At 43.6% G+C, this 23,693-nt stretch overlaps 1 protein-coding gene across 2 annotated transcripts in view; it reads right to left on the bottom strand.

Moving 5' to 3' along the window:
* ggnbp2 (gametogenetin binding protein 2) overlaps positions 1-6,044 on the bottom strand; it is a 70,648-nt gene extending 64,604 nt beyond the window's left edge. For both annotated transcript variants that reach the window (XM_048557315.2, XM_048557314.2), the window contains exon 1: positions 5,599-6,044. In XM_048557315.2, the coding sequence (XP_048413272.1) occupies positions 5,599-5,691 (93 nt within the window). In that variant the 5' untranslated portion in view covers positions 5,692-6,044. The remainder of the gene's footprint in view (positions 1-5,598) is intronic.
* Between the last annotated feature and the right edge of the window lie 17,649 nt (positions 6,045-23,693).

Below are 23,693 nucleotides of genomic sequence, written 5' to 3'. Positions count from 1 at the left end.
ATTCCTTATTCACTCATTACCATAGATCCAAATTCTGCCCCAACTCCATTTACAAGTTTGCTGACGACACCACCCACATTGTGGGACAGATCTCAAACAGCAATGAGATTACGGGAAACAGATTGAGGGCTTAGCAGCATAGTGTCAAGACAACAATCTCTCCAACATCAGCAAAACAAAAAAGGAGCTGATCAATGACTTCAGGAAGTAGAGTGCAGGACAGAGTCCTGTCTGCATCACGGAGCTCAAAATGGTCAACAGTCATGTTCTTGGGATAAATGATCACTAACAATCTGTCCTGGTCTACCCATGGATGCAATAATCAAGAAAGCACAACATCATCTCTACTTCCTCAGAAGGCTAAGAAAATGGGGCATGCCCACAAGGGCTCTTATCAGTTTTATAGTTGCACCCAGAAAGCATTGCATCTGGATGCATCACAGATTGGTTCAACAACTGCTCTTCCCAAGACTGCAAGAAACCAGAGTCATGAACACAGCCCAGTTCATCATGCAAACCAGTCTTCCACCCATGCATCCTACTGCCTCAGGAAAACAACCAACATAATCAAAGATTTCTCCCACCCACTTCTTTCAGGCAAAAGATAAAAGATTGTATACACATACGAATACATTCAAGAACAGAATCTATACCAGCTTCTTTCCCACTGTTTAGACTTTTGAATGGATTTAAACTTTAAGTTTAATGTTGATCTCACTGTTCACTTTTTTTGCAGACATTGTACAGGGTAAAAAAAAAGAGGAATACACTCTATTGTATGATCTGCCTGCACTGCACATAACAGATCTTTTCACTGTACATCGGTTTGTGTGGCAATAATAAATCAAATCAAAATGGCTTAGGATCAGAAGTAGGCCTTTCAGTCAAATCTGATGTGCCATGGCTGATTCGAATCCTCAATCCCACTTTCCTGCCTTCAACTCCACAATCCTTGATTCATTTATTGTTTAAAAATCTGTCTCAGCTTTAATATATTCGACAAATTTTCCACTACAGTCCTCTGCTGTAAAGAATTCACAGATTCACAACCCATAGAAGAAATTCCTCAGCTGTGTCAATTGGGCATTATCTTATTGATATTACACTCTAGTCCTAGTTGCTCCCACAAGAGAAACAACTTTCCCGTATCTACCTGATTAAGTCCCTAATAATCATATGTGTTTCAAAAGGGCCACCCCTTAATCCTCTGCATTCCAAGGAGTTCAGGCCCTATTTACTCAACTGCTCCTTCTAAGACAGACCCGCCGTACCTGGCATCATAGTGAAGCTGATCTGAGGAAAGATACTGGCATTGGAGGTAATAGAACGTAGAACACTACAGCGCAGTACAGGCCCTTTGGCCCTCAATGTTACAGCTAGCCAATTGCTGCGCAAGACGACAGAGGGTGGTGGTTGATGGGAAATGTTCATCCTGCAGGTGAGTTACTAGTGGTGTACTGCAAGGATCTGTTTTGGGGCCACTGCTGTTTGTCATTTTTGTAAATGACGTGGATGAGGGCATAGAAGGATGGGTTAGTAAATTTGCGGATGACACTAAAGTCGGTGGAGTTGTGGATAGTGCGGAAGGATGTTGCAGGTTACAAAGGGACATAGATAATCCAGAGAAGAGGCCCAAAACCTTTCACAGTACTCCAGCTATGGTCTGACTAGTGTCTTGTACACAATTTTGAGACAGAAGGGATCTTCCAATCCACATATTCACACCATTTAGAAAAGTTTGCCTATTCCAACCTAACTTTGCTCAAAATCAGTCCCTATTCCTGCTCACATCTTGCTGAAATCCATGCATGGACTGCCTTAACTTCCACCCAGTGAATTCCATAGTTCAAAACACTTTTCTGCTAACTTGCACCAAGTCCCTTTCACCTCTCCTCAAAATACTGAGGAAATTAGCTTTTGGTTCAACAAAGCCTCATTTTTAACACTTCTCCTTGGTTCAAATAACTGCATAAACTCGAGTCTGTAATCACCTCTGGTACCACAGCTCTCATATTTGCTGCACCTTTCTAATTCTTGAACTGACCATTCCTAATTTTAGTTGCTCCAAAGCTGCCTTGCCCTTAGTTGCTCAGTCACGAAGCTTAGGAATTTGCACCGTAAACTTTTTTGGCTCTCCATCTCTTTCCTCTAAATATTCCTTAAAATCATTCCATTTTGGTCATGCTTTTCATCTTCTTTCCAAATAATTTCCCTATATGGCTTAGTATCAAATTCTGTTTGATAACATTCATGTAACATCTGGAATATTTTATTGTGTTAAGGTGCTTTATAAATAGAATAGTTGATCTTATGATGTGCTTGCTTAGATTACACACTCAAGCTGAAGGGGTGTGACAAACTCAACCAGAGACTTAGATGTCAACTCAAGGAAATGGATATGTAGTGTAAATTCTCAGAAGTAGGAAGCCCAAAGCCCAGGCTGATGCTCCACAGATACTGATTCAAATTCACCATAGCAACTGGTGGAACTTAAATTCAATTAATAAATCAGGAACTGAAATACAAGCCTAGTATTGGAGACCATGAAACTACTATTTTTTTAAAAAAAACTCTGCTTCACTGTCCTCCAGAGAAGAAAATATGGCAGCCTTACACAGGTTCGGAGTCACAGTAGGCCAGACTATAAGAAACATGGTTGATTCAACTACCATTCAGGCAAGAAATATTTGCCTTAACAATATAAGCTTCCCATGATCCAAACTAATACGAAAGGTGCAAAACTGCAAACAGTTCAGCCATTTAGAGTCAGGAGGCTTGTCCAGAGCTAGAAGATCCTGATCAGCAGCAGTACATAACTGATCCCAATTTGAGAAAGGTTTATACCCTCCAACTATTTTCCTTGAAAAGTCAGTTTACAAGTAAAAAACATTTATAGTTTTTAAAACAAAAGGAACTTTGCCAGATGTTTCATACAGATGCAAGGCTGACCCATATTGCAAGAGGCTAGATGGTGCGACATAAATTGCGGGTGGAACAAAAATGGTTTTAATAGGACTTTACTAGAGGAGACAGATAGGTTTGCAAAAGTTGCTTAAACAGAGTCAAACTGAATTACACTTAAAAAGGTTCTTCTACAATTATGTGGCTAAAATAAGATGGGAAAATGGAGTATCCTGGAGATGGGGGAAAAGAAGAAGAGATCTGACTTGAGGAAACTATTTTGAAGGGCGAGTTGAGAAACGACTTCAAATTTTCAGCAAATTGGAAAAAGTAAAGGAGATGGGAAGTGGGTAATAATGCAGTTCAGGCAAGAGGATAGAGAGAGGGGGAATACAAACAAATCTAGTGCATTTCTTTGGGATTCAACATTTTTGAAAAGGCAAAAAGTATAGATAAATACAGGTGAGGCAGACGAGGTAGCAACAGCCAATAAGTGACTTCTGATGTAAATGATGTGGGTCTGAAACTAAACAACATGCAGTACTAGTGCTTTCCAGGAATAGAATGGAGATGCTTTGGGTCAATGGAACTTTACCAGAGAGTGTCACTAACTTCAGATAAGAGAAACTCAAAGCTAATGCTTCCACGAAGTAATTTAAAACAGGACTAAAGGGATCATCAGTTGGTCTTTCAGGTTCGTAATATATATCATAAATCTGTACATGTCCAATGTAACTACAAAATCATTCCTCATCCTTCAAGGCATCTGTCTCCAACAGTTGATCACACCATTCTCCTTCCATACCACTCCACTGTAGTCCAACTGGGCAGGACTGCATTTATCAAGTTTCATTGCTATCTTTCCGGCCATGGCTAGAGAATCACCTGCAATGACTTCTCTACTAAGCTTTGTATACTCTTAAAAGGATCTAACTTTGGCAACTTCCTTGGTCTGTTGTACATTGCCCTTTGGCAACATCAGGCAAAAACATTGATCAACAATAATGAATACTTGCCCAACCTACTCTCCGTGCCTCCACTGTATCTAACTTCTACTACTTTTCTGAATGTTCAATACTAAAATGTGCACAAATGTAATACAATTACATACAGAAGAGTGAAACCATTCCTTTCAGTCCTTTACACAAACTTCACTCCTTAGCTCCTGACACTCTTTCACAACCATCCGAGCTTTTGTCAGTTATAATCTTGGTGCCAAAACTGACCCAAAAGATTGCCTCCTGTTACAATCCTATTGCACACTTGACTGATTTCCAAAATTCCATCCACAAAAAACACAAGGACATACAAAAGGCCACTACCCATCGGTCTACAATAGCACTGTAGAATTGGGAACCTCAATTTTAAAATTACTAACAAGTCCCTCAAAAGCCTTACCCCTCTCTTCCTTGCAATCTCCTCCACTTGTGCCACCTGCCAAGGCATTTGCACATCTTTAATTTTGGCCAGCTTAGCATCCCTGATTTTAATTATTCAAATGACGGTAGCCTTGCCCTCAGATGCTTGAATTGCAAGACTTGGACTTACTCCTCTGAACTTGGATCTCTCTCACTATCCTTTCAGGTGTCCCTTAAAACATACTTGCAACCAAAATTTTGATTTCATCAAATATCTCTGGTGGTTTAGTGTCATTTTGTTTTCTAACACCCATACAGTGCCTTGGGATAGTTTCAAAAGTTGAAGATTCAATGCAATACAAACTGTTTATGCTATTACATCTCCCCAAATCATTCCATCAATATATGGCATCACCTTAACGTACAAATGTGTTTTCCAAATGGAAAAAACGTTTTTGAAATGCTAGAAAAAGGATAACCTCTCAAACAGGAATATCCTTCAAGCAATCCATAGGCAAGAAAATATAAAATTAATACCAGTGTGGTCTATTTAAGTGAAGTAAAATTAAAATAAATACAATAAGCAACTGAACCAAGCAAATACATATGTGGCATAAATTCAGCTCAAAATATTCAACAAGATTTCTACAATTACTATACCTAAAGTCAACAATAAACCAAATAGCGAATTGAACACTTCAATTTCACTGCAATTTAATAGTTTCCTAAAGATTAAGAAAATAGCGCTTGCAAATTTTAGTATGTCAATATATGGAACAAAAATACAAAGGGAAAATATTAAGTGGTTAAAACTAAAGTTTGGAATGTAAAACATAAATCCCGGTAACGTAGTCCACAAAATGGAAGGAAATAAATTTACACAAAAAAAAACGATGATGTAACAATCTGCATTTGTGCAAAGTCTCCATCTGAATCACAAAACGATTTTGAATTCTGTTTAAAAAACGCCAGGCATACAAGGCATATTGACGCACTTGAGAACTTTGTAACTTATAGAACCCGAGACCCAGGTGGAGAAAGGGCAAGTTTTACTGCGAGACAAATCATTTCAATCCAGGCAGGCCTAGGGAGCGAAGGGAGGCTACCCTCTCTCTAGATTTCACACCATGTCCGAGCAAGGCAAAGGAGACTCGGACGCCAGGGGCCTGGTGTAATAGGCAGGAGCCTGAGGCCCTGGAACGACCGGGTCGGTCAACGGCGGCGGCTTGGGCCTTGTCCGGGGCGGCGGTCTGGGCCTTGTCGGGGAATGGATCGGAAAACTTCTCTCCACCTCCCTGTCTTGGCGATCCGCAGTCGCCTTTTACCGCTTCAAACTCACCGTCAGGGTGTCATCGATGTAGAGCGGGATCTGTCTTTTCTCGAAGGGGAACTCTTCCTCCCCGTCTCTGCAGACAGCAACCAGGCGCGCCATGTCAACAGCGAGAGAGAGAGAGAGAGAGAGAGAGAGAGAGAGGAGGGGAAGGGAAGGCTGACAGCAACCAACCGCCACTCACTGACACGCACAGAGACAGAGTCCGGCCTAGACAGAGAGGGGGGGCGGGGGGAGGGTGTGGGCTGGGGTGGGGAAACCTCCCGCTACGATTCAATAATCGCCAATCGGCGATCAAAGGTAAGGCTGGAGAACGGACGGGACACGGCAAGAAAGCGCCGGAGCTGATATCGGACTCAGGAGTGGACAGACGGGCACTGCCTGATTCACTCTTTCCTTCGTTCCCTCCCTCCCCGCAAACTCCTCTCACTCTCCCTCTCCACCAAAATATTCGAATAAAAATGGAGCGCGTCACTGCCACAGCGCCGCCGCCATCCGCCCCGGGAAATGAGTCCCCTCAATGACTGCGAGTCGTCCTCGGCGACGCCTCTCCTCTCCCCCCGCAAACACACACCCATCAACCCCTATCCTCACCCTGCCCACCGCAGTCCTTCTCCCAGAATCCATTATTTCCCACTCCCCGACAATTGTGTTCTTCTTTTATTAAATACGTATGTGTTCTGTATTCGCTAAATCTCTAATGTTGGTCAGACTATTTCCTCCCTCTTCAGCCTGAGGGAGGTGCCGACATATTCAAGATCCGCACTTACTCTCTCTCCCTCCCTCCCCCACTTGCTTAAAGTAGTTCCGGCCAGTGTGCACTTGACCGAGGGGGAGGGGCAGGGGCCGCGCGTGCGCGCTCACCTCCGCCCTCCCGATGCCATGCGCGGGTTTCAGCCTCTCGTTCAAAATATGCGGAGCGAATGGTAATGATTCTCGGCCAAAAGGGTTGGTGAAAAGTGACAGCGCCGAGCACCTCTCTGTGCCGGGGGAGATCACTTAGACCTTGGGCAGTTACATAAACAAACGCACCGCGGAGCATGCGTGTTGTTTTTATTTTCTTAAAAAACACAGAAGGAAAGGTTTTCATTCGCGTTGGAGCGACGCTGTAATGGCAGTTTGATGTGTGTTATTTCGCGAAGAAACCGTTGGTGAAGGTTTTGAGGACGGGTCGCTGGGCTCTGATCTCTCTTCATAGATGTTGCCAAACGCACTGAGCTCGTCCGGCAACTTGTATTTTTGTTTCTGATTTACAGCATCTGCAGTGCATTTGGTTTTTAAACATTAATCGAGATAGGCATCCTATCCAGAAGTGAGGATGGAAAGGCGGCGTCAGACAGAAACCTTAGTAAAGGAAATATAACTTTGTCTCCTATGGTTGTTTGTTCGTTGAACAAAGCCAATTCTAGAAATTAGGCAATGTGCGCCAATGGGCCTTATATGAAGATTTCCTTGTTGGTGGTGCAGAAGCAGAGTTGACAAAGGGAAACTTGTAGAGTATTTGGCTTCCACATACAGGGATATTGCACAAAATAGGAGAACATGGAATTGGCGGCAATGTATTGGCACAGACTGGATAGTTTGATGTACAGAAGAAATGTGTATTTTTCCAAGTTGGATGCGCTAGTGGAGTGCCACAAGGATCAGTCTTGGAATCTCAATTATTTATTATCTAGATTAAAACTTGGAAGAGGGGACAGAATTTAATACATCGCAAAGTGCTGATAGTACAGAACTGGGTGGGAGGGCGTGTTATGACAAAAACGTAAGGAATCTTAACAGTTTTAGTGTGTCAGCAAGAACTTGGCAGGTGGTGGTCCATGTAATAAATTGTGCGATCAGGCACTTTGACAGGAAGAATCAAAAAGCAGACTATTATCCAAATAGAGAAAGTTTTGGTTTCAAAGTGCAGTGCAGAGAAGTTTGGTTGTTCCTATGTATGAAGCAAAGTTGGCATGCACATGCAGAAAGTAATTAAGAAGACAAATAAAATTTTGGCTTTTATTGCTAAAGATTGGAATTTCAAAACAGGAAATTTTGTTACTCCAGAGGCTGGTATCTGTCACCAAGTAACCCTTTATTTACATGTGCACAGTACATGGATTCTGAGCAGTAAGCTCAGAGCCAGTCCCTAGATTGAGGAGAATCCCTGAGACTCTTTTTTATGATCGCTCAGCAAGGACTCCCTGAATACACCATGTTAACAGTCCCAATCAGGGAACTCATACTCAGAGAGGTCTACCCAGCCAACCTCGTTCCAAATCACTACGTCCAAGGATGTAGGCCTGTTCAATTCTTTTAGCTTCTCCAGGAATGTTTTTGCCCCAGGTCTGGTTCCTCCGACTCAGACACGGGTAGTGTGTAATGGACCATAGATCATCTCAGAAGAAATTCCACCTCTTCTTCAGGCAGTGACACCCTGGCTGCATCCATCTCAGATGCTGATGTTTCTTTGATGCTAGGCAGAGCGGAGAGCCTGTAGTTTCTGACAGCCTGCTCTGAGGGCCTGGGTATGTTTTGCTCTGGCCCTTCTGCGAGGTTGCAGCTTCCACATGATCCACATGTTTGTTCATGACTACGTCACCTGTCTGAACTTTGTAGGTCATTGGACCTGACCTTGCATTGACCTCGCCTTGGACCCATGCAGGGCTCTTTCCATGGTTTTAATACCAACCATCATCCCCAAATTAAATGGTTTCTCTCACTTAGAGGTGTATGGCTGGCATTGGTGTTCCTGCTGCCATTTTACCCTACCCCTCCTAGGTCCAGGAATATCAGGTTGAACCTGGTGCGGATTCTTTTCCCCATCAGCAGCTCTGCTGGAGCTATCCCTGTTGCGTGAGGGGTGGTTCTATAAATCACATAGGAGCCAGGACAGTTTGCTATCAAGTAGAGCTGTGGGTTATTCTTTAAGCCTGCCTTCAACATTTGGACTGCTGTGTCCACCACACCCCATTGGATGATGGACGCTGAGGAGCTGTCCGAACAAGCTGAATGCCAGTCGACTTTGGGAAATACTTAATCCCTAGAGGTAAATGACAATCGTTGTCTATGACCAATACTTCCAGGAGATAGTATATTGCAAAGAATGTTTACAGCTTTTCAATTGTTATCCCGGAGTTTAACAAATGAATGGAGTGTCAGCATTGCTGCCTCACAGTGCCATGGACTTGGGTTCAATTCTACTGTCAGGTGACAGTGTGGAGTTTGTACCTTTTCCCTGTGTCTGTGCGGGTTTCTCCCAGGTGCGCCAGTTTCCTCCCACAGTTCAAAGATATGCAAGTTTGGTGGACTGGCCATGCTGGATTGCCCATTGTTCAGGGATGTGTAGGTTAGATGGGTTAGCTGTGGGAAATGCAGGATTACAGGGACAGGATAGACTAGACAGGAGGGTCTGGGTGGGATGCTGTTTGGAGGGTCGGTGTTGACTTGTTGGGCTGAATGGCCTGTTTCCACGCTGTAGGGATTCTGTTATTCTGACTCTGCACATCAAACCACTTTGTGAATGCCCATTCAAAGACTTAGAACATTGAGCCCATGAAAGGACTGGCATAGTGGATGTGTAACCAAGTCCTGGACATTCCCACAAATGTGGGGGAGCTGCTGGTGGTAATTTGATCTTGATGACACTCTTGACACTGCCCACCAACACACTTATGTCTGCGTCCAATCATGGCTACCAGGCATAACTTCTTACTAATATCTTCATTTTGGAAATTCCCAGATGATCATGATGGATTTCAACCGGTATCTGGTCTTGACTTTGGTCAATGACTTTTGCTCCCTATAGTATGCTATCCTGCACTGTGATCGGGTCTTGCTGGATCCAGAAAGGTTTCAATTCTGGTTGGGATGGCCCTTTTGTTTCCCTCATCACCAGCTGTTTTAGTTTTGCTAGGATGGGATCTTTTTGTATCTACAGTTGGATGTAGTGGCGACCGTAAGAGTGCCCAGAAAGTTTAAAACTAGTAGGGTGACACCACCTGTGGAGCATCTGCCAATGGGAGGTGGCTCAAGGCATCTGCATTGGCCACTTGGCTTCATGAAAGTGGTGTTCTAACTTGTATGTGCTGAGAATATGGGCCCAGTGCTAAAATCTACCAGAAGCTATGGGTAGCACCTACTTGTCCTCCTTCAGTAGCCCTACAAGGGGTTTGTGATCTGTTACTATGACAAATTCCCATCCATAAAGGTATTGGTGGAACTGTCTCACACCAAAGACCGCCAAACCTTCCTTCTCTATCTGGGCTTATTTGAATTCAGCATCAGCCAAAGTCCAGGAGGCATATGCTATCAGGCGTTCCTCTCCACTGGGCCACCAGTCACCCAACACTGCCTTGATACTGTGTGGGGAGGCATCACATGTCAGCACCACATCTCAGTTGGAATTGTAATGGGCCACCACTCTCAATACTGCTTTTTCAATTGTGTGAAGGCCACTTCTTGGCCAAGTGACCATTAGGACCGCAACTTTCCCCCCACAGTGATCAAGAACGCCCTTGACCGCGTCTCCTGTATTTTCCGCAACACATCCCTCACACCCCGCCCCCGCCACAACCGCCCTAAGAGGATTCCCCTCGTTCTCACACACCACCCTACCAACCTCCGGATACAACGCATCATCCTCCGACACTTCCGCCATTTACAATCCGACCCCACCACCCAAGACATTTTTCCATCCCCACCCCTGTCTGCTTTCCGGAGAGACCACTCTCTCCGTGACTCCCTTGTTCGCTCCACACTGCCCTCCAACCCCACCACACCCGGCACCTTCCCCTGCAACCGCAGGAAATGCTACACTTGCCCCCACACCTCCTCCCTCACCCCTATCCCAGGCCCCAAGATGACATTCCACATTAAGCAGAGGTTCACCTGCACATCTGCCAATGTGGTATACTGCATCCAGTGTACCCGGTGCGGCTTCCTCTACATTGGGGAAACCAAGCGGAGGCTTGGGGACCGCTTTGCAGAACACCTCCGCTCAGTTCGCAACAAACAACTGCACCTCCCAGTCGCAAACCATTTCCACTCCCCCTCCCATTCTCTAGATGACATGTCCATCATGGGCCTCCTGCACTGCCACAATGATGCCACCCGAAGGTTGCAGGAACAGCAACTCATATTCCGCCTGGGAACCCTGCAGCCATATGGTATCAATGTGGACTTCACCAGTTTCATAATCTCCCCTTCCCCTACTGCATCCCTAAACCAGCCCAGTTTGACCCCTCCCCCCACTGCACCACACAACCAGCCCAGCTCTTCCCCCCCACCCACTGCATCCCAAAACCAGTCCAACCTGTCTCTGCCTCCCTAACCTGTTCTTCCTCTCACCCATCCCTCCCTCCCACCCCAAGCCGCACCCCCATCTACCTACTAACCTCATCCCACCTCCTTGACCTGTCCGTCTTCCCTGGACTGACCTATCCCCTCCCTACCTCCCCACCTATACTCTCTCCACCTATCTTCTTTACTCTCCATCTTCGGTCCGCCTCCCCCTCTCTCCCTATTTATTCCAGTTCCCTCTGCCCATCCCCCTCTCTGATGAAGGGTCTAGGCCCGAAACGTCAGCTTTTGTGCTCCTGAGATGCTGCTTAGCCTGCTGTGTTCATCCAGCCTCACATTTTATTATCTTATTTTCAAGGCTGACCCTTTTTTCAATAGCAGGTGTAAAGATGCCAAGATGGAGGCCAGGTTACATATGAAGCTTCTGTAATAATTCCCTAGCCCAAGGAAAGACCTAAGCTCTAGTACAGACTGGGAAGCCGGGACCCCTTTGATTGTCCTAACTTTGTCTTCTAGTGGGTATAACCTAGTCTTGTCAACTGTTTAGCCCAGGTAGGTCAGTTGGGGTGTCCTGAACGCAAGTTTTTTCCCTTTCCAAGGTGTATGCCTTCTCGTGAGAAACGTTTAAGCAGTCTGTCCAAGTGCTCCTTATTGGTTTTCCCAGTTATTAGCGCGTAATTGAGATAAATGACAATGTGGGGTAGACCTTGTACTTGAAAAGGGCACAGGCTGATGATACACCAAATGGCAGTCTTGTATATTGGTACAAACACCTATACATATTTTTGGGAATAGTCATTCAGTTGCAACTGCAAGTTTGCATGGCTGTATGTCCGGCTTTGAGACGGACAGCCACCCCCACCCCCCACACTTCCAGTTTTACATAAACATCCTCTAAGCAAGGGATTATATGTTTACCCAATTGCAAGAAGTGGTTTTCCATTTGCTTTAAACCCCACAAAGGTAAACATAACCATCAGGATGACTGGTGTTACCCATTCAGCAAACTGTGCTGGTTTGATGATTCCTTTGCTTTCCAGCCTCCTGATTTCTGCCTCTACTTTTGCCCATAAGGCAAATGGCCTTGCAGATTTCTGGAATTGCTTCCTGGCCCACATGTAAAGTGGCCTTGAATCCTTCGATGGTCCCTAGACCTTCTTGAAAAGGAAATGTGTCTGAGTATTTAATTAGGACCTCACCCAGGTAGCCTTTCTGGAAAGGAAAAATGTTTAGCCACTCAAGCCTAATCTTTCTCAACCAATTCTGTCCATTAAGGTTGGGCCCAAGACTTTTAGTAAAATCAGTTGTAAATGAACCAGCTGCTTCTCATAAGAGTTGTACCCTTAATCTGTAAATGTTCCCTGGTATAGGTTGTCAGTCAGGCCAAAGTCTTGTGCAAACTTAAGGGTTGGAATGAATCTTGTTAAAGATTGATTCTATGATCACTGAAAGGGAGCATCAGTATCAACTTCCATGATAACCACATCACCATTTAACCAGATATTTATTTTGATTGGTTCTAATTTGAATGTTGCTGAGCAACCTTACTTTTCCCAAACCAGATGTAGGTGGACTTCCCAGAGTGTGCACCCTCCTGGATACCGACCTATGAGTTGTCTTACTCCAGCCAGGCTTCATAGGACTCCTTTTCTGTCTTGAGTCTGCATACTGGCAGCAATTACAATGGCTTAGTGGCCCAGATCCTGAAGAACATTTTAGCCATTTAGCTGGGGCTTGGCTTTGATTGCGGGATTTGCCATAGGCTGATCTAGGGTCCCAGTCCTCAGGATATGGCCTGTGTGAGTCTATGCTATTATCTACACAAGTGGTGTTCCCTAAGCTCAATCAGACAGGTGAGGGTGTTCACTGCTCTTGGAATACTCCGTAATTCACATGCTCTACTTGTCACATTTTCTAATGATGCCTGTTATAGTGCCTGTTTGAAGTCAAGTTGGACTTTGCAGGTTTACATCATTAATCCATCATAGCAAATGGTCTCAAAATTTCATCCAGGATTGTAAAATCACATGGCTCTGCCAGTCATCTGAACCTCAAAAATTCTGATACAGATGGCCCTCGTCCTCAAATTGAGAAATAAAACCAATAGCATCTCAGAATTAGAGGAATCTTGGGGTCATAATATGCCTTAATTAAATCCATCAATTCTTGAAAGGTCTTGGTATCTGGTGCCTCAGGGAAAGTAAGGCTCCTAATAATCAAAAATGCAGCAGGTCTGCAAGCAGTCAGAAGGATTACCCAATGCTTTTCATCTGCCCCAGTGTCATTTACCCAGAAAAATAATGCATTATTTCCTCATACTGGGCCCAGTCTTTAATGGCCACAGGTAGACAGAGTAGTGAAGAAAACATTTAGTATGCTTACCCTGATTGGTCAGAGCATGGGAGTTGGGAGGTCATGATGCAGCTGTACAGAACATTGGTTAGGCTACTTTTGGAATACTGCATTCAGTTCTGGTTTCTCTACTGTAGGAAAGATATTGTTAAACTTGAAAGGGTTCAAAGATTTATAAGGCTGTTGAGAGGGTTGGTGGGTTTGAACTCGAGAGAGAGGCAGAGTAGGCTGGTGCTATTTTTCTCTGAAGGGTCAGAGACTAACAGATGTTATAGAGGTGTACAAAATCATGAGGGGCATGGGAGGGTGAATAGCAAAAACTCTTTTTTTCCCCCAGGGAAGGGGACTTTAAAACTAGAGGGCATAAGTTTAAGGTGAGAGAGGAAAGATTCAAAAAGGAACCGAAGGAGCAACTCTTTCACAGAGAGTGGTGCTTGTATGGAATGAGCTATGAGAGGAAGTGATGGAATTAAGAAGTAACTGGATGGGTATATGAATAGGAAGGGTTTAGAAGGGTATGGGCCGAATAGGACTAGATACAGGGTGTTAGTGAGGCTGAACCTGGAGTACTATGTATGGTTTTGGTACCTGTATTGAAAGAAGCATGTTGTGGCATTGGGGACAATTAAAAAGAGATTCATTGGACTGCTTCCTGGGATGAAGAGATGAGTCACTGAGAAAGATTAAACAAATTCAGCTACTTGGTTGGCGTGTACAAGTTAGACTGAAAGGTCTGTTTCTTGTATTGTATGTCTATGACTCTAAGGCTAAGTGGTGATCTTATTGATACGTGGGCTGAATCCACCTCCCACTCCATGGGTCTTGACAGAATAGATGGTGAGATGTTTCCACTAGTGGGGGTTCTCGAATTTGGGGGACAAATTTACAGTATAAAACACTCATTTAAAGTTGAGATCTGAAGGAATTACTTCTTGCAGAGAGCAGTGAATGTCTAAAATGATCTACTCCAGAAAGTTGTGGAGGCTAGGTTTCTGAAAGTGTTTAAAGAGGAAGTAGATATATTTTTGAAATGTCACGGAGTTGATGTGCCAGAGATGCTGAGTTAGATTGAAAGTGAAGTTGAGGCCTGGGGCAGTTCAGCTGTGACCTTGTTGATAGGATTCTGTGGCCAAATGGTCTACTGCTGCTTTGATTTCTTATGTTTTTATGATCTCTGCTGATGCCATGTTTGCAAGGAGCCTAAAACTATGTCATGTTGCTTATGAATTTTTGCTCACCACGTTGGTGAAATGCTGGTGTCACTATTTGCATTCATCATCAACTGACATTTCCCACTTGACACTTTCCTGTCTCATCTGATAGGGTATTCGAATTGAATCGTTGGATTCTGGTCACTTGACTTGGGCTACATCCTCATATAGCATGTTCTTGAGGATTGGGCCACCTTCTATCCCATGAATATGGCCAAGCCAGCAAAACCTCCTTCACATGATTAGTGCTTGTATGTTTGGCATATTTGCCCTACAAAGAACCACTTAATTGGTGACTTTGTCTTTCCATGTGTTGTCAAGGTTGTGTCAGACACTGGAGGTGAAAGTTATTGAGCCTTCTTTCTTGGTGGGTGTTAGTTGTCCAGACTTTACAGCCAAACAACAATGTACGCAGGCCATATAATTTGAAGATAAGCATACTGGTCTTGCAGATCACTTTGCTTTCTGATATCTATTTTATTAATCTGCCAATGTTGGTGGCTGCCTTTCCAGTGCATGTTGCCAGGACAAGTAGAGGCAAAGTTACAATGTTATAAGTTACAAATGTTAAATACTTACTTTTGAAATGGATACAACAACTCCAGAACAGACCTGAAACTCAAATAAATATCTCATTGAAATATGGACAACCCAGCCAAGTATGAAACTCATTAGAGATAATGGGAACTGCAGATGCTGGACAATACGAGATAACAAAGTGTGGAGCTGGATGAACACAGCAGGCCAAGCAACATCTTAGGAGCACAAAAGCTGACGTTTTGGGCCGAGACCCTTCATCAGAAAAAGCTGATGAAGGGCATAGGCCCGAAACGTCAGCTTTTGTGCTCCTAAGATGCTGCTTGGCCTGCTGTGTTCATCCAGCTCCACACTTTGTTATCTATGAAAGTCATTAGTCTTTTCGTTGCGACTGAACATTCTAACATGTGAATTAGGAACAGTAGTAGGGCAGGATGGTGCTTTACCATGAACAAAAGTTGACGGAAAAGCTCAGCAGGTCTGGCAGCATCTGTGAAGGAGAAAACAGAGTTAATGTTTCGGGCTCGTGACCCTTCCTCAGTACAGACTTGGTCTTTACCGTGCCTCACCATGGACAATACAGAGGGTGACATTCAGACAAATATGAAATGAGTCACCTTGATTTTTCATTGTATTGGAGTAGTTTCTCATCTCAGATACAAAACCTTTGAAGACATGAAAGGCCACAACACAGCATATGTAATAGCCAAATCTATATGTAATACCTTATTTGGGAACACTGTTTGAATTTGTGTAGGTCATGTACTTAAGACAGTCATGTATACATCTGCTTTTAAAAGGTTAGAGCAGATGCTGCTCAGATCAGAGAAACGCCATCTGAGAAATGATCCAACAAGCGATTGAACCATCTGAAATACACTATGCAACCAAAGTAAAATAGGTATTCATTGACCATGAGAGAAGGAATCTCCCTTCTTGCAATTCAATTGCTAGAAACCTTGAAACTTACTTAGAATCATCTACTTTTACCAAATTTCCAATTCAGCTAATACATCACTTGCACTAAAATTATCTGTAGGTAATGGAAGGTATCATTCATCAGTAAAGTCAGCACCTGTTAAACAATAACCTGCTCAGTGACACCAGTTTGGGTTCAGCCAGGGCCACAAGCTCCTAACTTCATTGCAGTCTTGGTTCAAACATGGACAAAAGAGCTGAATTCCAGAAGTGAGGTGAGAATGACGGTCCTTGATATCAAGGCTGCATTCAACCAAGCGTGGCATCAAGGAGCACTAGCAAAATTGGAATCAATGTGTATCGGGGGCAAGCTCTCCATTGGTTGGAGTCATACTAGGCATGTAGGAAGATGGCTGTGGTTGTTGGAGGTCAGTCATCTCAGGTCGAGGATATCTGTGCAGGGGTTCGTTAGGATAGTGTCCTAGGCCCAACCATCTTCAGGTGTGTCATCAACAATCTTTTCTCCATCATAGGAATGGAAGTGGGGATATTCACTGATGAGTGTGCAATGTTCAGCACCACTCAAGACTCTTCAGATACTGAAGCAGCCCATGTTCAAATACAACAATGTCTGGACAATATCCAGGTTTGGGTTGACAAGTGGCAAATAATATTCGTGCCACACAAGTGCCAGGCAATGACCATCACCAATAAGAGACAATCTAACAGTGTGTTCTGTCTAAATGATGCAGTGCAATAATTCATCAAAGATCATTAAACACATCCATCTAGAAGGTCAAGGGCAGCCAAAACATAAAAACATGACCACCTGCAAGTTCTCCTCCAAGCCACTCAACATCCTGATTTGGAAATACACCGCTGCTCCTTCGCTATCACTGGATCAAAAGATTGGAATTCTCTCCCTGACAACATTGTAGGTCAACCCACATCATGTGAACTGCAACTGTTCAAGAAGCAGCTCACCACCTTCTCAAGGGCAGCTAGCGACAGCCAATAAATGCTGGCCAACCAGTGACACCCTCAACCCACTAATGAATAACAAAACCTACTGGCCTGCTACAAAAGAACATGAAGTCATTATAACTTGCATTAAATTCTCTTTCTCCTGTATCTAATTTTTATGAGGAATTGTGTTATAAGATGTCATGTTAAACTTCCATGGCAAGTATATCTTGTATATCATGGCAAATAAATAAGTAATCTTTTATTTTAAATTCATAAAAGTGTTCTGCTGTGAAATTGTTTAAATTGGAAACAAAACACAGGTTAAGAAAACATATTTCCTTTACACAGAAAAGAACTTTGCTCAGAGTGAAGAATAAAACTGGTAAAATACCCCTATGAAAATGTGCTGAGTTCTTTGTCAAGAGATAAGTTGGTTTTTTTTATTATTATTTGAGGGAATGCAGGCTGGGCCAGCATTTATTGTTTATCCCAAATTGCCCTTGGGAAGGTGATGGGGTGCTGTCTTCTTGAACACCCACAATGCCATCAGGGAGAGAATACTAGGATTTTGACCCACTGACTATGAAGGAACATTCCCTGAATGAATAAACAGTTACTGCTTCAAGTGGTTTACTATTGAACCTGATTGCAGGTAGAGCCACAGCACCCTCCCCAATACCTACAGGTTCCTTGACATTAATGGTGAGGGACGACACAGGGAAAACTTCTATGAACCTTAGGGCAATAAATATCACATTATTTTCATCAGCATATGGAAGTTTTTTCAGTCTGGATGTACCAGAGTTTTGTCTTGGCTTTCTGTCTTAATAAATTGAAGAGATTCCCATGTAATCAAGATATATGTCAGCGGGGAAAGCCTAGTTCAGGAGCACACACAAAAAAGTACAAAACAGAACATAAAAAGGCTGAAGAAAAAAGATTGATCCAACACCAGAGAGAACACCCCATCACTTATTTGAATATCTCCTTTTATGGTGCACCTAAAAGGTGAGGCTCAACATTTCATCTAAAAGATGGCATATCCAATGGTGCAGCATTTGCTTCTACTGTCACTGGAACATTCACATAAAAACAAAATTGTTTTATCACAGAAGAAGGCCTTTGTCCCCCATCCTTGGTAGAAGTAACTCACTTCAAACTACTTCCCTGCCTCCTTGCAATAGCCCTCCCATATTTTTCTTTCAGATAATAATCCAATTTCTTCCTGCATGCCTCATTTTACCTGTCTCCACCACAATGGCCAGGCAGGGCATTTCAAATCCCAATCAAAATGTTTCTTTTTGTCAATAAACTTTAAATCTTGTTCTTGATCCTTCCGCCAATGTGAACAGTTTTCTGTCATCTCTGCGCAGACCCCTCACAGTTTTGAATGCCTTTCCGAATCTCAGGTCACCCTTCTCTTGTTCAAGAAAAACACTTTCAACTTTCCCATCTATTGACAGAACTAGAACCATTCTTGTGAATTTTCTGTTTTTTCTAATGCTTTCACACTTTCCTCAAGTGTAGTACCCAGAACCAGGCACAATACTCCAGTTGAAGTCGAACTAATGCTTTATACATGTTCGATACAACGTCATTGCTTAATGCCCTAATAATAAAGCTGAGAATACTATATGTATCATTAATTGCTCTCTCAACTTGGACTGAGGCACATATACAGTCAGTTCACTCTGCTCCTGAACACCCCTTTTTTTCTTCATGTTCTTTCTGACTAAATTAAACACTCCACACTTCATTGTATTTCATTTGTCACTTATCCACCTATTCCACTAACCTGTCTTTGCCTTCTTGAAGTTCTATGTTATCCTCCTCAAGTTATATAATACATCTGAGTTTTGTATGCAAATTTTGAATCGTGCTCTATACACCAAAGTCTAGGTCATTGCTATATTATCAGGAATAGCAAACATAGGATATCATTTCTGACTTTGGTAAGAACTGGGCAGAAGCAGCTGGATGGCCTTGATCTTGGTGACAAAGAAATCCATAACCTCCTTGCACTTACTGTTAGAGGTGAGGGTAGATGGGGAGGAGGAGGCTTGAAAAAGACAAATCCAAATGCAAAGAGATAACAAAGTGTGGAGCTGGATGAACACAGCAGGCCAAGCAACATCTTAGCAGCACAAAAGCTGACATATCGGGCCTAGACCCTTCATCAGAAAAGGGGGATGGGGAGAGGGTTCTGAAATAAATAGGGAGAGATCCCCTGAGGTTTGTCCGGAGGGAAGAGGGTAACTTCTTCAGGTTAGGCATCCCTGGAAGAGGCTTCACAGTGAGGTTAAAATTGTATCAGAGATAAGGGAATTGCAGACTTGGAAACTAGGCAATTATCACAGATGCCCTTGCCATTGTCCACAAGTGAGAATATCTTATACATCTTCCCAAGAAATCAGTCTAGGTCCTACTGTCCTTATAGTATCCAAGGCACTCAGGCTTATACAAAAACATCATAAACCTTGTAATTGTGACAACTACCACTGCCTAAAAGTTTACCTTTCCCATTATCTCCATTGATTTATAATTGCACTGGTGCAGGCTACCCTTTGCTAGGCCATTTTTTTTTTGGTCACAGCATGTGGAGATCACTGACTAGGTCAGCATTTATTGCCATCTCAATTGACCCAAGGGCAGCTCAAAGTCAACAACATTGCTTCTGGAATCACATTCAGGCCAGACCAAGCAAGGATGGCAAATCTCCTTGTCTAAGGGACATTAGAGAATCAGACCAGGAATTAATTCCAGATTTAATTGAATTTAGATTTCACCATTTCTCATGGCAGGATTTGAGCCTGTGTTCTAGAACTTTGCAAAGGGTTCTGGATTGCCAGTCTAGTGACATTATTATTACCACATCACCTCTCCCTGTGTGACAGAATTCATGTCAGAAGACTATTTCCTTATGAACATCCTATCTAATTCCAATCCTATTGAAATCTGATTTCTGGCATTAGCAATTTCAGCATGGTCCAGTGCATACAGGAAGAAAGTTGACCAATTTTTCTTTCCCTGAGACCCTTGGATCAATTTTACTTCTCCCACTGTCACCCTAAAATGAGCAAACTCAGGACAAATTACTGGTCAAACCTGAGGCACTTGTGGTCTGTTTGATTAACTGTTTTCTGATTAGTAGTTAAGACATCACAGAAGCACTTGCAATAGATTTACTGAGAATGTCATCTAATTTACATGATCAAATATTTTGTATTACGTGGCAACTGCATGTGCTTTGTTGAGGGTTCTGAACGTTGGTTGAATATCATTTTGAATGCTGGTGAATATGTATTATTTACTCACAAGCATTTGTTGCTTTGTGTTTCTCCTTGTAAAAGAATAAAACAAGCCTAAATTGTAGTTTAGAATAGTGATTGTGGATCTAAAGCAGTGTTGCCTTGGTAACTGACGTCATGGTTGCATGACAATGCAGTCAGGTTAGAATTTATGCAAAAGATAGTCTAGGCTATTTACCAGAGCAAAACACTGCATAGCATAGAATAATATATTGCACTGTGTGTGTATACCAAGATTTTTCACCATGATGCTGAATTTATTTTGTAAGTATTAAGAGCATTAAAACTGGCAAGAGTTGCAGTTGGAAGTTAATTATGGGAGCTTTATCAATAGTATGTTATCCTCCTATTGTATCCCTGCTACTATAAAAGAAATCACTCAGTTCAAAGGGCAGCTAGGGATGGGCAATAATTGCTGGCCAGCCAGCGACCCTTGTCCCATGAGTGAATAAAAAAAACTTACTCTCATGCCTCCTGAAGACGTTGACGCTTTCCTTCCATATGTTTTTATGGAAGGCAGCCACCTTCTTGTCCAAGTAGAAGTCACTGACATTGAATCTAAATTGTAACTGCCAAATATTTCATGGCATAATACCACAGCTGAGCCAAATTATATCCTCACCTGATGTCCACATTTGTAGAAATCTAGCAGTATTTTGCATGGTGTTCAAGGGTAGGTAGATGAATTAAAAGCAGATATAGCATCCTGGGGATATGAAATGACAATAGAATCTGCTGGTGATCCCTCCGACACGTTGTGGAATGAGAGTATTCAGGGCATGAAATTGTGGGAAAAACCCTTATGCTCTATGTTTAACACGTAACAAGTGCTGTAAATATTAATTGCAAATGTAATAATATACAATATTGAAGAAACTGATTTGGTGTGCACCATTTATAATGTCAAGTTCTAATGGTCACGTAACACACACCTACAAATTTGGTAAATAAAGTATATTTTTGGAAAGAAGACTGGAAACTTGCAGACAAGCATTAATATGAAGCTTGACTGCTGGTACATTAGGCCCGTCCCATCAGATCCTTTAATTGTGGCCAGAGTGTTTTAGTCTGCACGTTGGTCTTGAGGGGATTGTATGGTCAGGAAGAGACTGGTATCCACTTTCTTCTGGCATGTGCTTTTTAAAAACAGGTCTGGAAAAGGTCTAGGCCCGAAACGTCAGCTTTTGTGCTCCTAAGATGCTGCTTGGCCTGTTGTGTTCATCCAGCTCCACACTTTGTTATACTGGAAAGTATTGTGGATGAACACAGCAAGCCAAGCAGCATCAGAGGAGCAGGAAAGCTTGACGTTTTGGGTCAGGACACTTCTTCAGAAATGAGGGAGAGGAAGGGGTTTCTGAAATAAATGGGGAGACAGGGGGAGGCAGACAGAGGATGGATAAAGGAGAAAATAGGGTGAGAGGAGTCAGACAGATCAAAGAGGCGGGGTTAGACCAGGAGAGTGTAGGTGGGGAGTTAGGGGGGGATAGGTCAGTCCAGGGAGGATAGACAGGTCGGGGGGGGGGGGGGGGGAGGGTGGCAGGGTGAGGTTAGTGGGTAGGGGATGGGAGTGGGGCTTGAGGTGGGAGGATGGTTAGGGAGGTGGGGGCTAGCTGGTCTGGTTTTGGCATATGGTCGAGGGAGAGGAGATTTTGAAGCTTGTTGGAATATTCCTCCTCTCACCCACCTTCCTGTAAAAAAGCTATCCCCTATTCCCAATTCCTTCACCTCAACCACATCTGCTCCCGAGATGAGGCATTCCACTCCCGAACATCCCAGATGTCCTCTTTTCTCAAAAACCTCAACTTTCTTTCCACAGTGATCAAAAATGCCCTCGACCGTGTCTCCCGCATTTCCCACAACTCATCCCTCACACCCCCTACTCGCAATAATAACCAAAACAGAATCCCCCTCGTCCTCACAAACCACCCAACCAACCTCCAAATCCAACGCATCATCCTCCGACATTTCCGCCATCTGCAATCCGACCCCACCACCAAAGACAATTTTCCCTCCCCACCCTGATGTGCTTTTCGGAGGGACCACTTTCTCCATGACTCCCTTGTCTGCTCCACACTCCCCTCCAGCCCCACCACCTCCGGCACTTTGCCCTGCAACCGAAGCAAGTGCTACACCTGCTCCTATACCACCCCCCTCACCCCAATCCCAGGCCCTAGGAAGACCTTTCACATCAAACAGATGTTCATCTGTCACAAGCTTCAAAATCTCCCTCCCCCACCCACATGCCAAAACCAGCCCAGCTAGTCCCCGCCTCCCTAACCATTCCTCCCACCTCAAGCCCCATCCCCATCCCCTACCCACTAACCTCATCCCACTCCCCACCCCCCCCACCCCCGACCTGTCCATCCTCCCTGGACTGACCCATCCCCCCCTAACTCCCCATCTACACTCACCTTCACTGGCTCTAACCCCACCTCTTTGAACTGTCTGACTCCTCTCACCCTATCTTCTCCTTTATCCATCCTCTATCTGCCTCCCCTGTCTCCCTATTTATTTCAGAATCCCCGTCCCCTCCCCCATTGCTGAAGAAGGGTCCCGACCCAAAACGTCAAGCTTTCCTGCTACTCTGATGCTGCTTGGCCTGCTGTGATCATCCAGCTTCACACCGTGTTATCTCAGATTCTCCAGCATCGGCAGTTCCTACTATCTCTGGAAATTATTGTAATGTGTTTAGTCAAAGTTCACCTGAATCAGCACCATAGTGCAGGTCTCCAGACTGAGATAAGCATCAACTTTGGCTGGAGGACCAGCAACTTGATGACATATACTCTTTATATACTCAAAACTCAAGTCCTTCTTGACCTGTCCGTCCTCCCTGGACTGACCTATCCCCTCCTTACCTCCTCACCTATACTCTCCTCTTCACCTATCATCCTCTATCCATCTTCGGTCCGCCTCCCCCTCTCCCTCTCCCCCTTTTCTGTTGAAGGGTCTAGGCCCGAAACGTCAGCTTTTGTGCTCCTAAGATGCTGCTTGGCCTGCTGTGTTCATCCAGCTCCACACTTTGTTATCTTCCAGACTGACCCCTTCTGAGGCCCAGGACTATATGCTGAGGGACACATTAGAAGTTAAGATGTTGAAAGCATGGATAGAGTTTCAGCAGCAGAGACACGGTGGGTTCAAAGCTTGCAGCCAAAGTATACTGTGGGCTGCAAATTGGGTTGAATCCTTCAAGCTGTATGTTTGATATATTATGAATCTCATAAATATTAACCTGTTATTGTAAATGTAATGAATAACAAACAGTATGTAAGAAATTGATTTAATTGGCACTTTATACAATTCCAATTTGATCAGACATATAAAGAACTTTTAATTTCATGAATAAAAAGCATTTTTGAACAAAAAAAGTTCCAAAGAAGGGTCACTGGACCCAAAACTTTAACACTGCTTTCTCCCCACAAATGCCGCCTAATTTGCTGAGTTTTTCCAACAATTTCTGATTATATTATTGAAGAAAATTGATATGGCTCAGCCTTCTTAATTGAAGAGTTTGCTAGAATATTATGTG

The sequence above is a fragment of the Stegostoma tigrinum genome, chromosome 27 (genome assembly GCF_030684315.1).
Source record: "Stegostoma tigrinum isolate sSteTig4 chromosome 27, sSteTig4.hap1, whole genome shotgun sequence".
NCBI classification, from domain to species: domain Eukaryota; kingdom Metazoa; phylum Chordata; class Chondrichthyes; order Orectolobiformes; family Stegostomatidae; genus Stegostoma; species Stegostoma tigrinum.
Note: the sequence above shows the minus strand (reverse complement) of the source record. Positions and strands in the feature narration are given on the sequence as shown.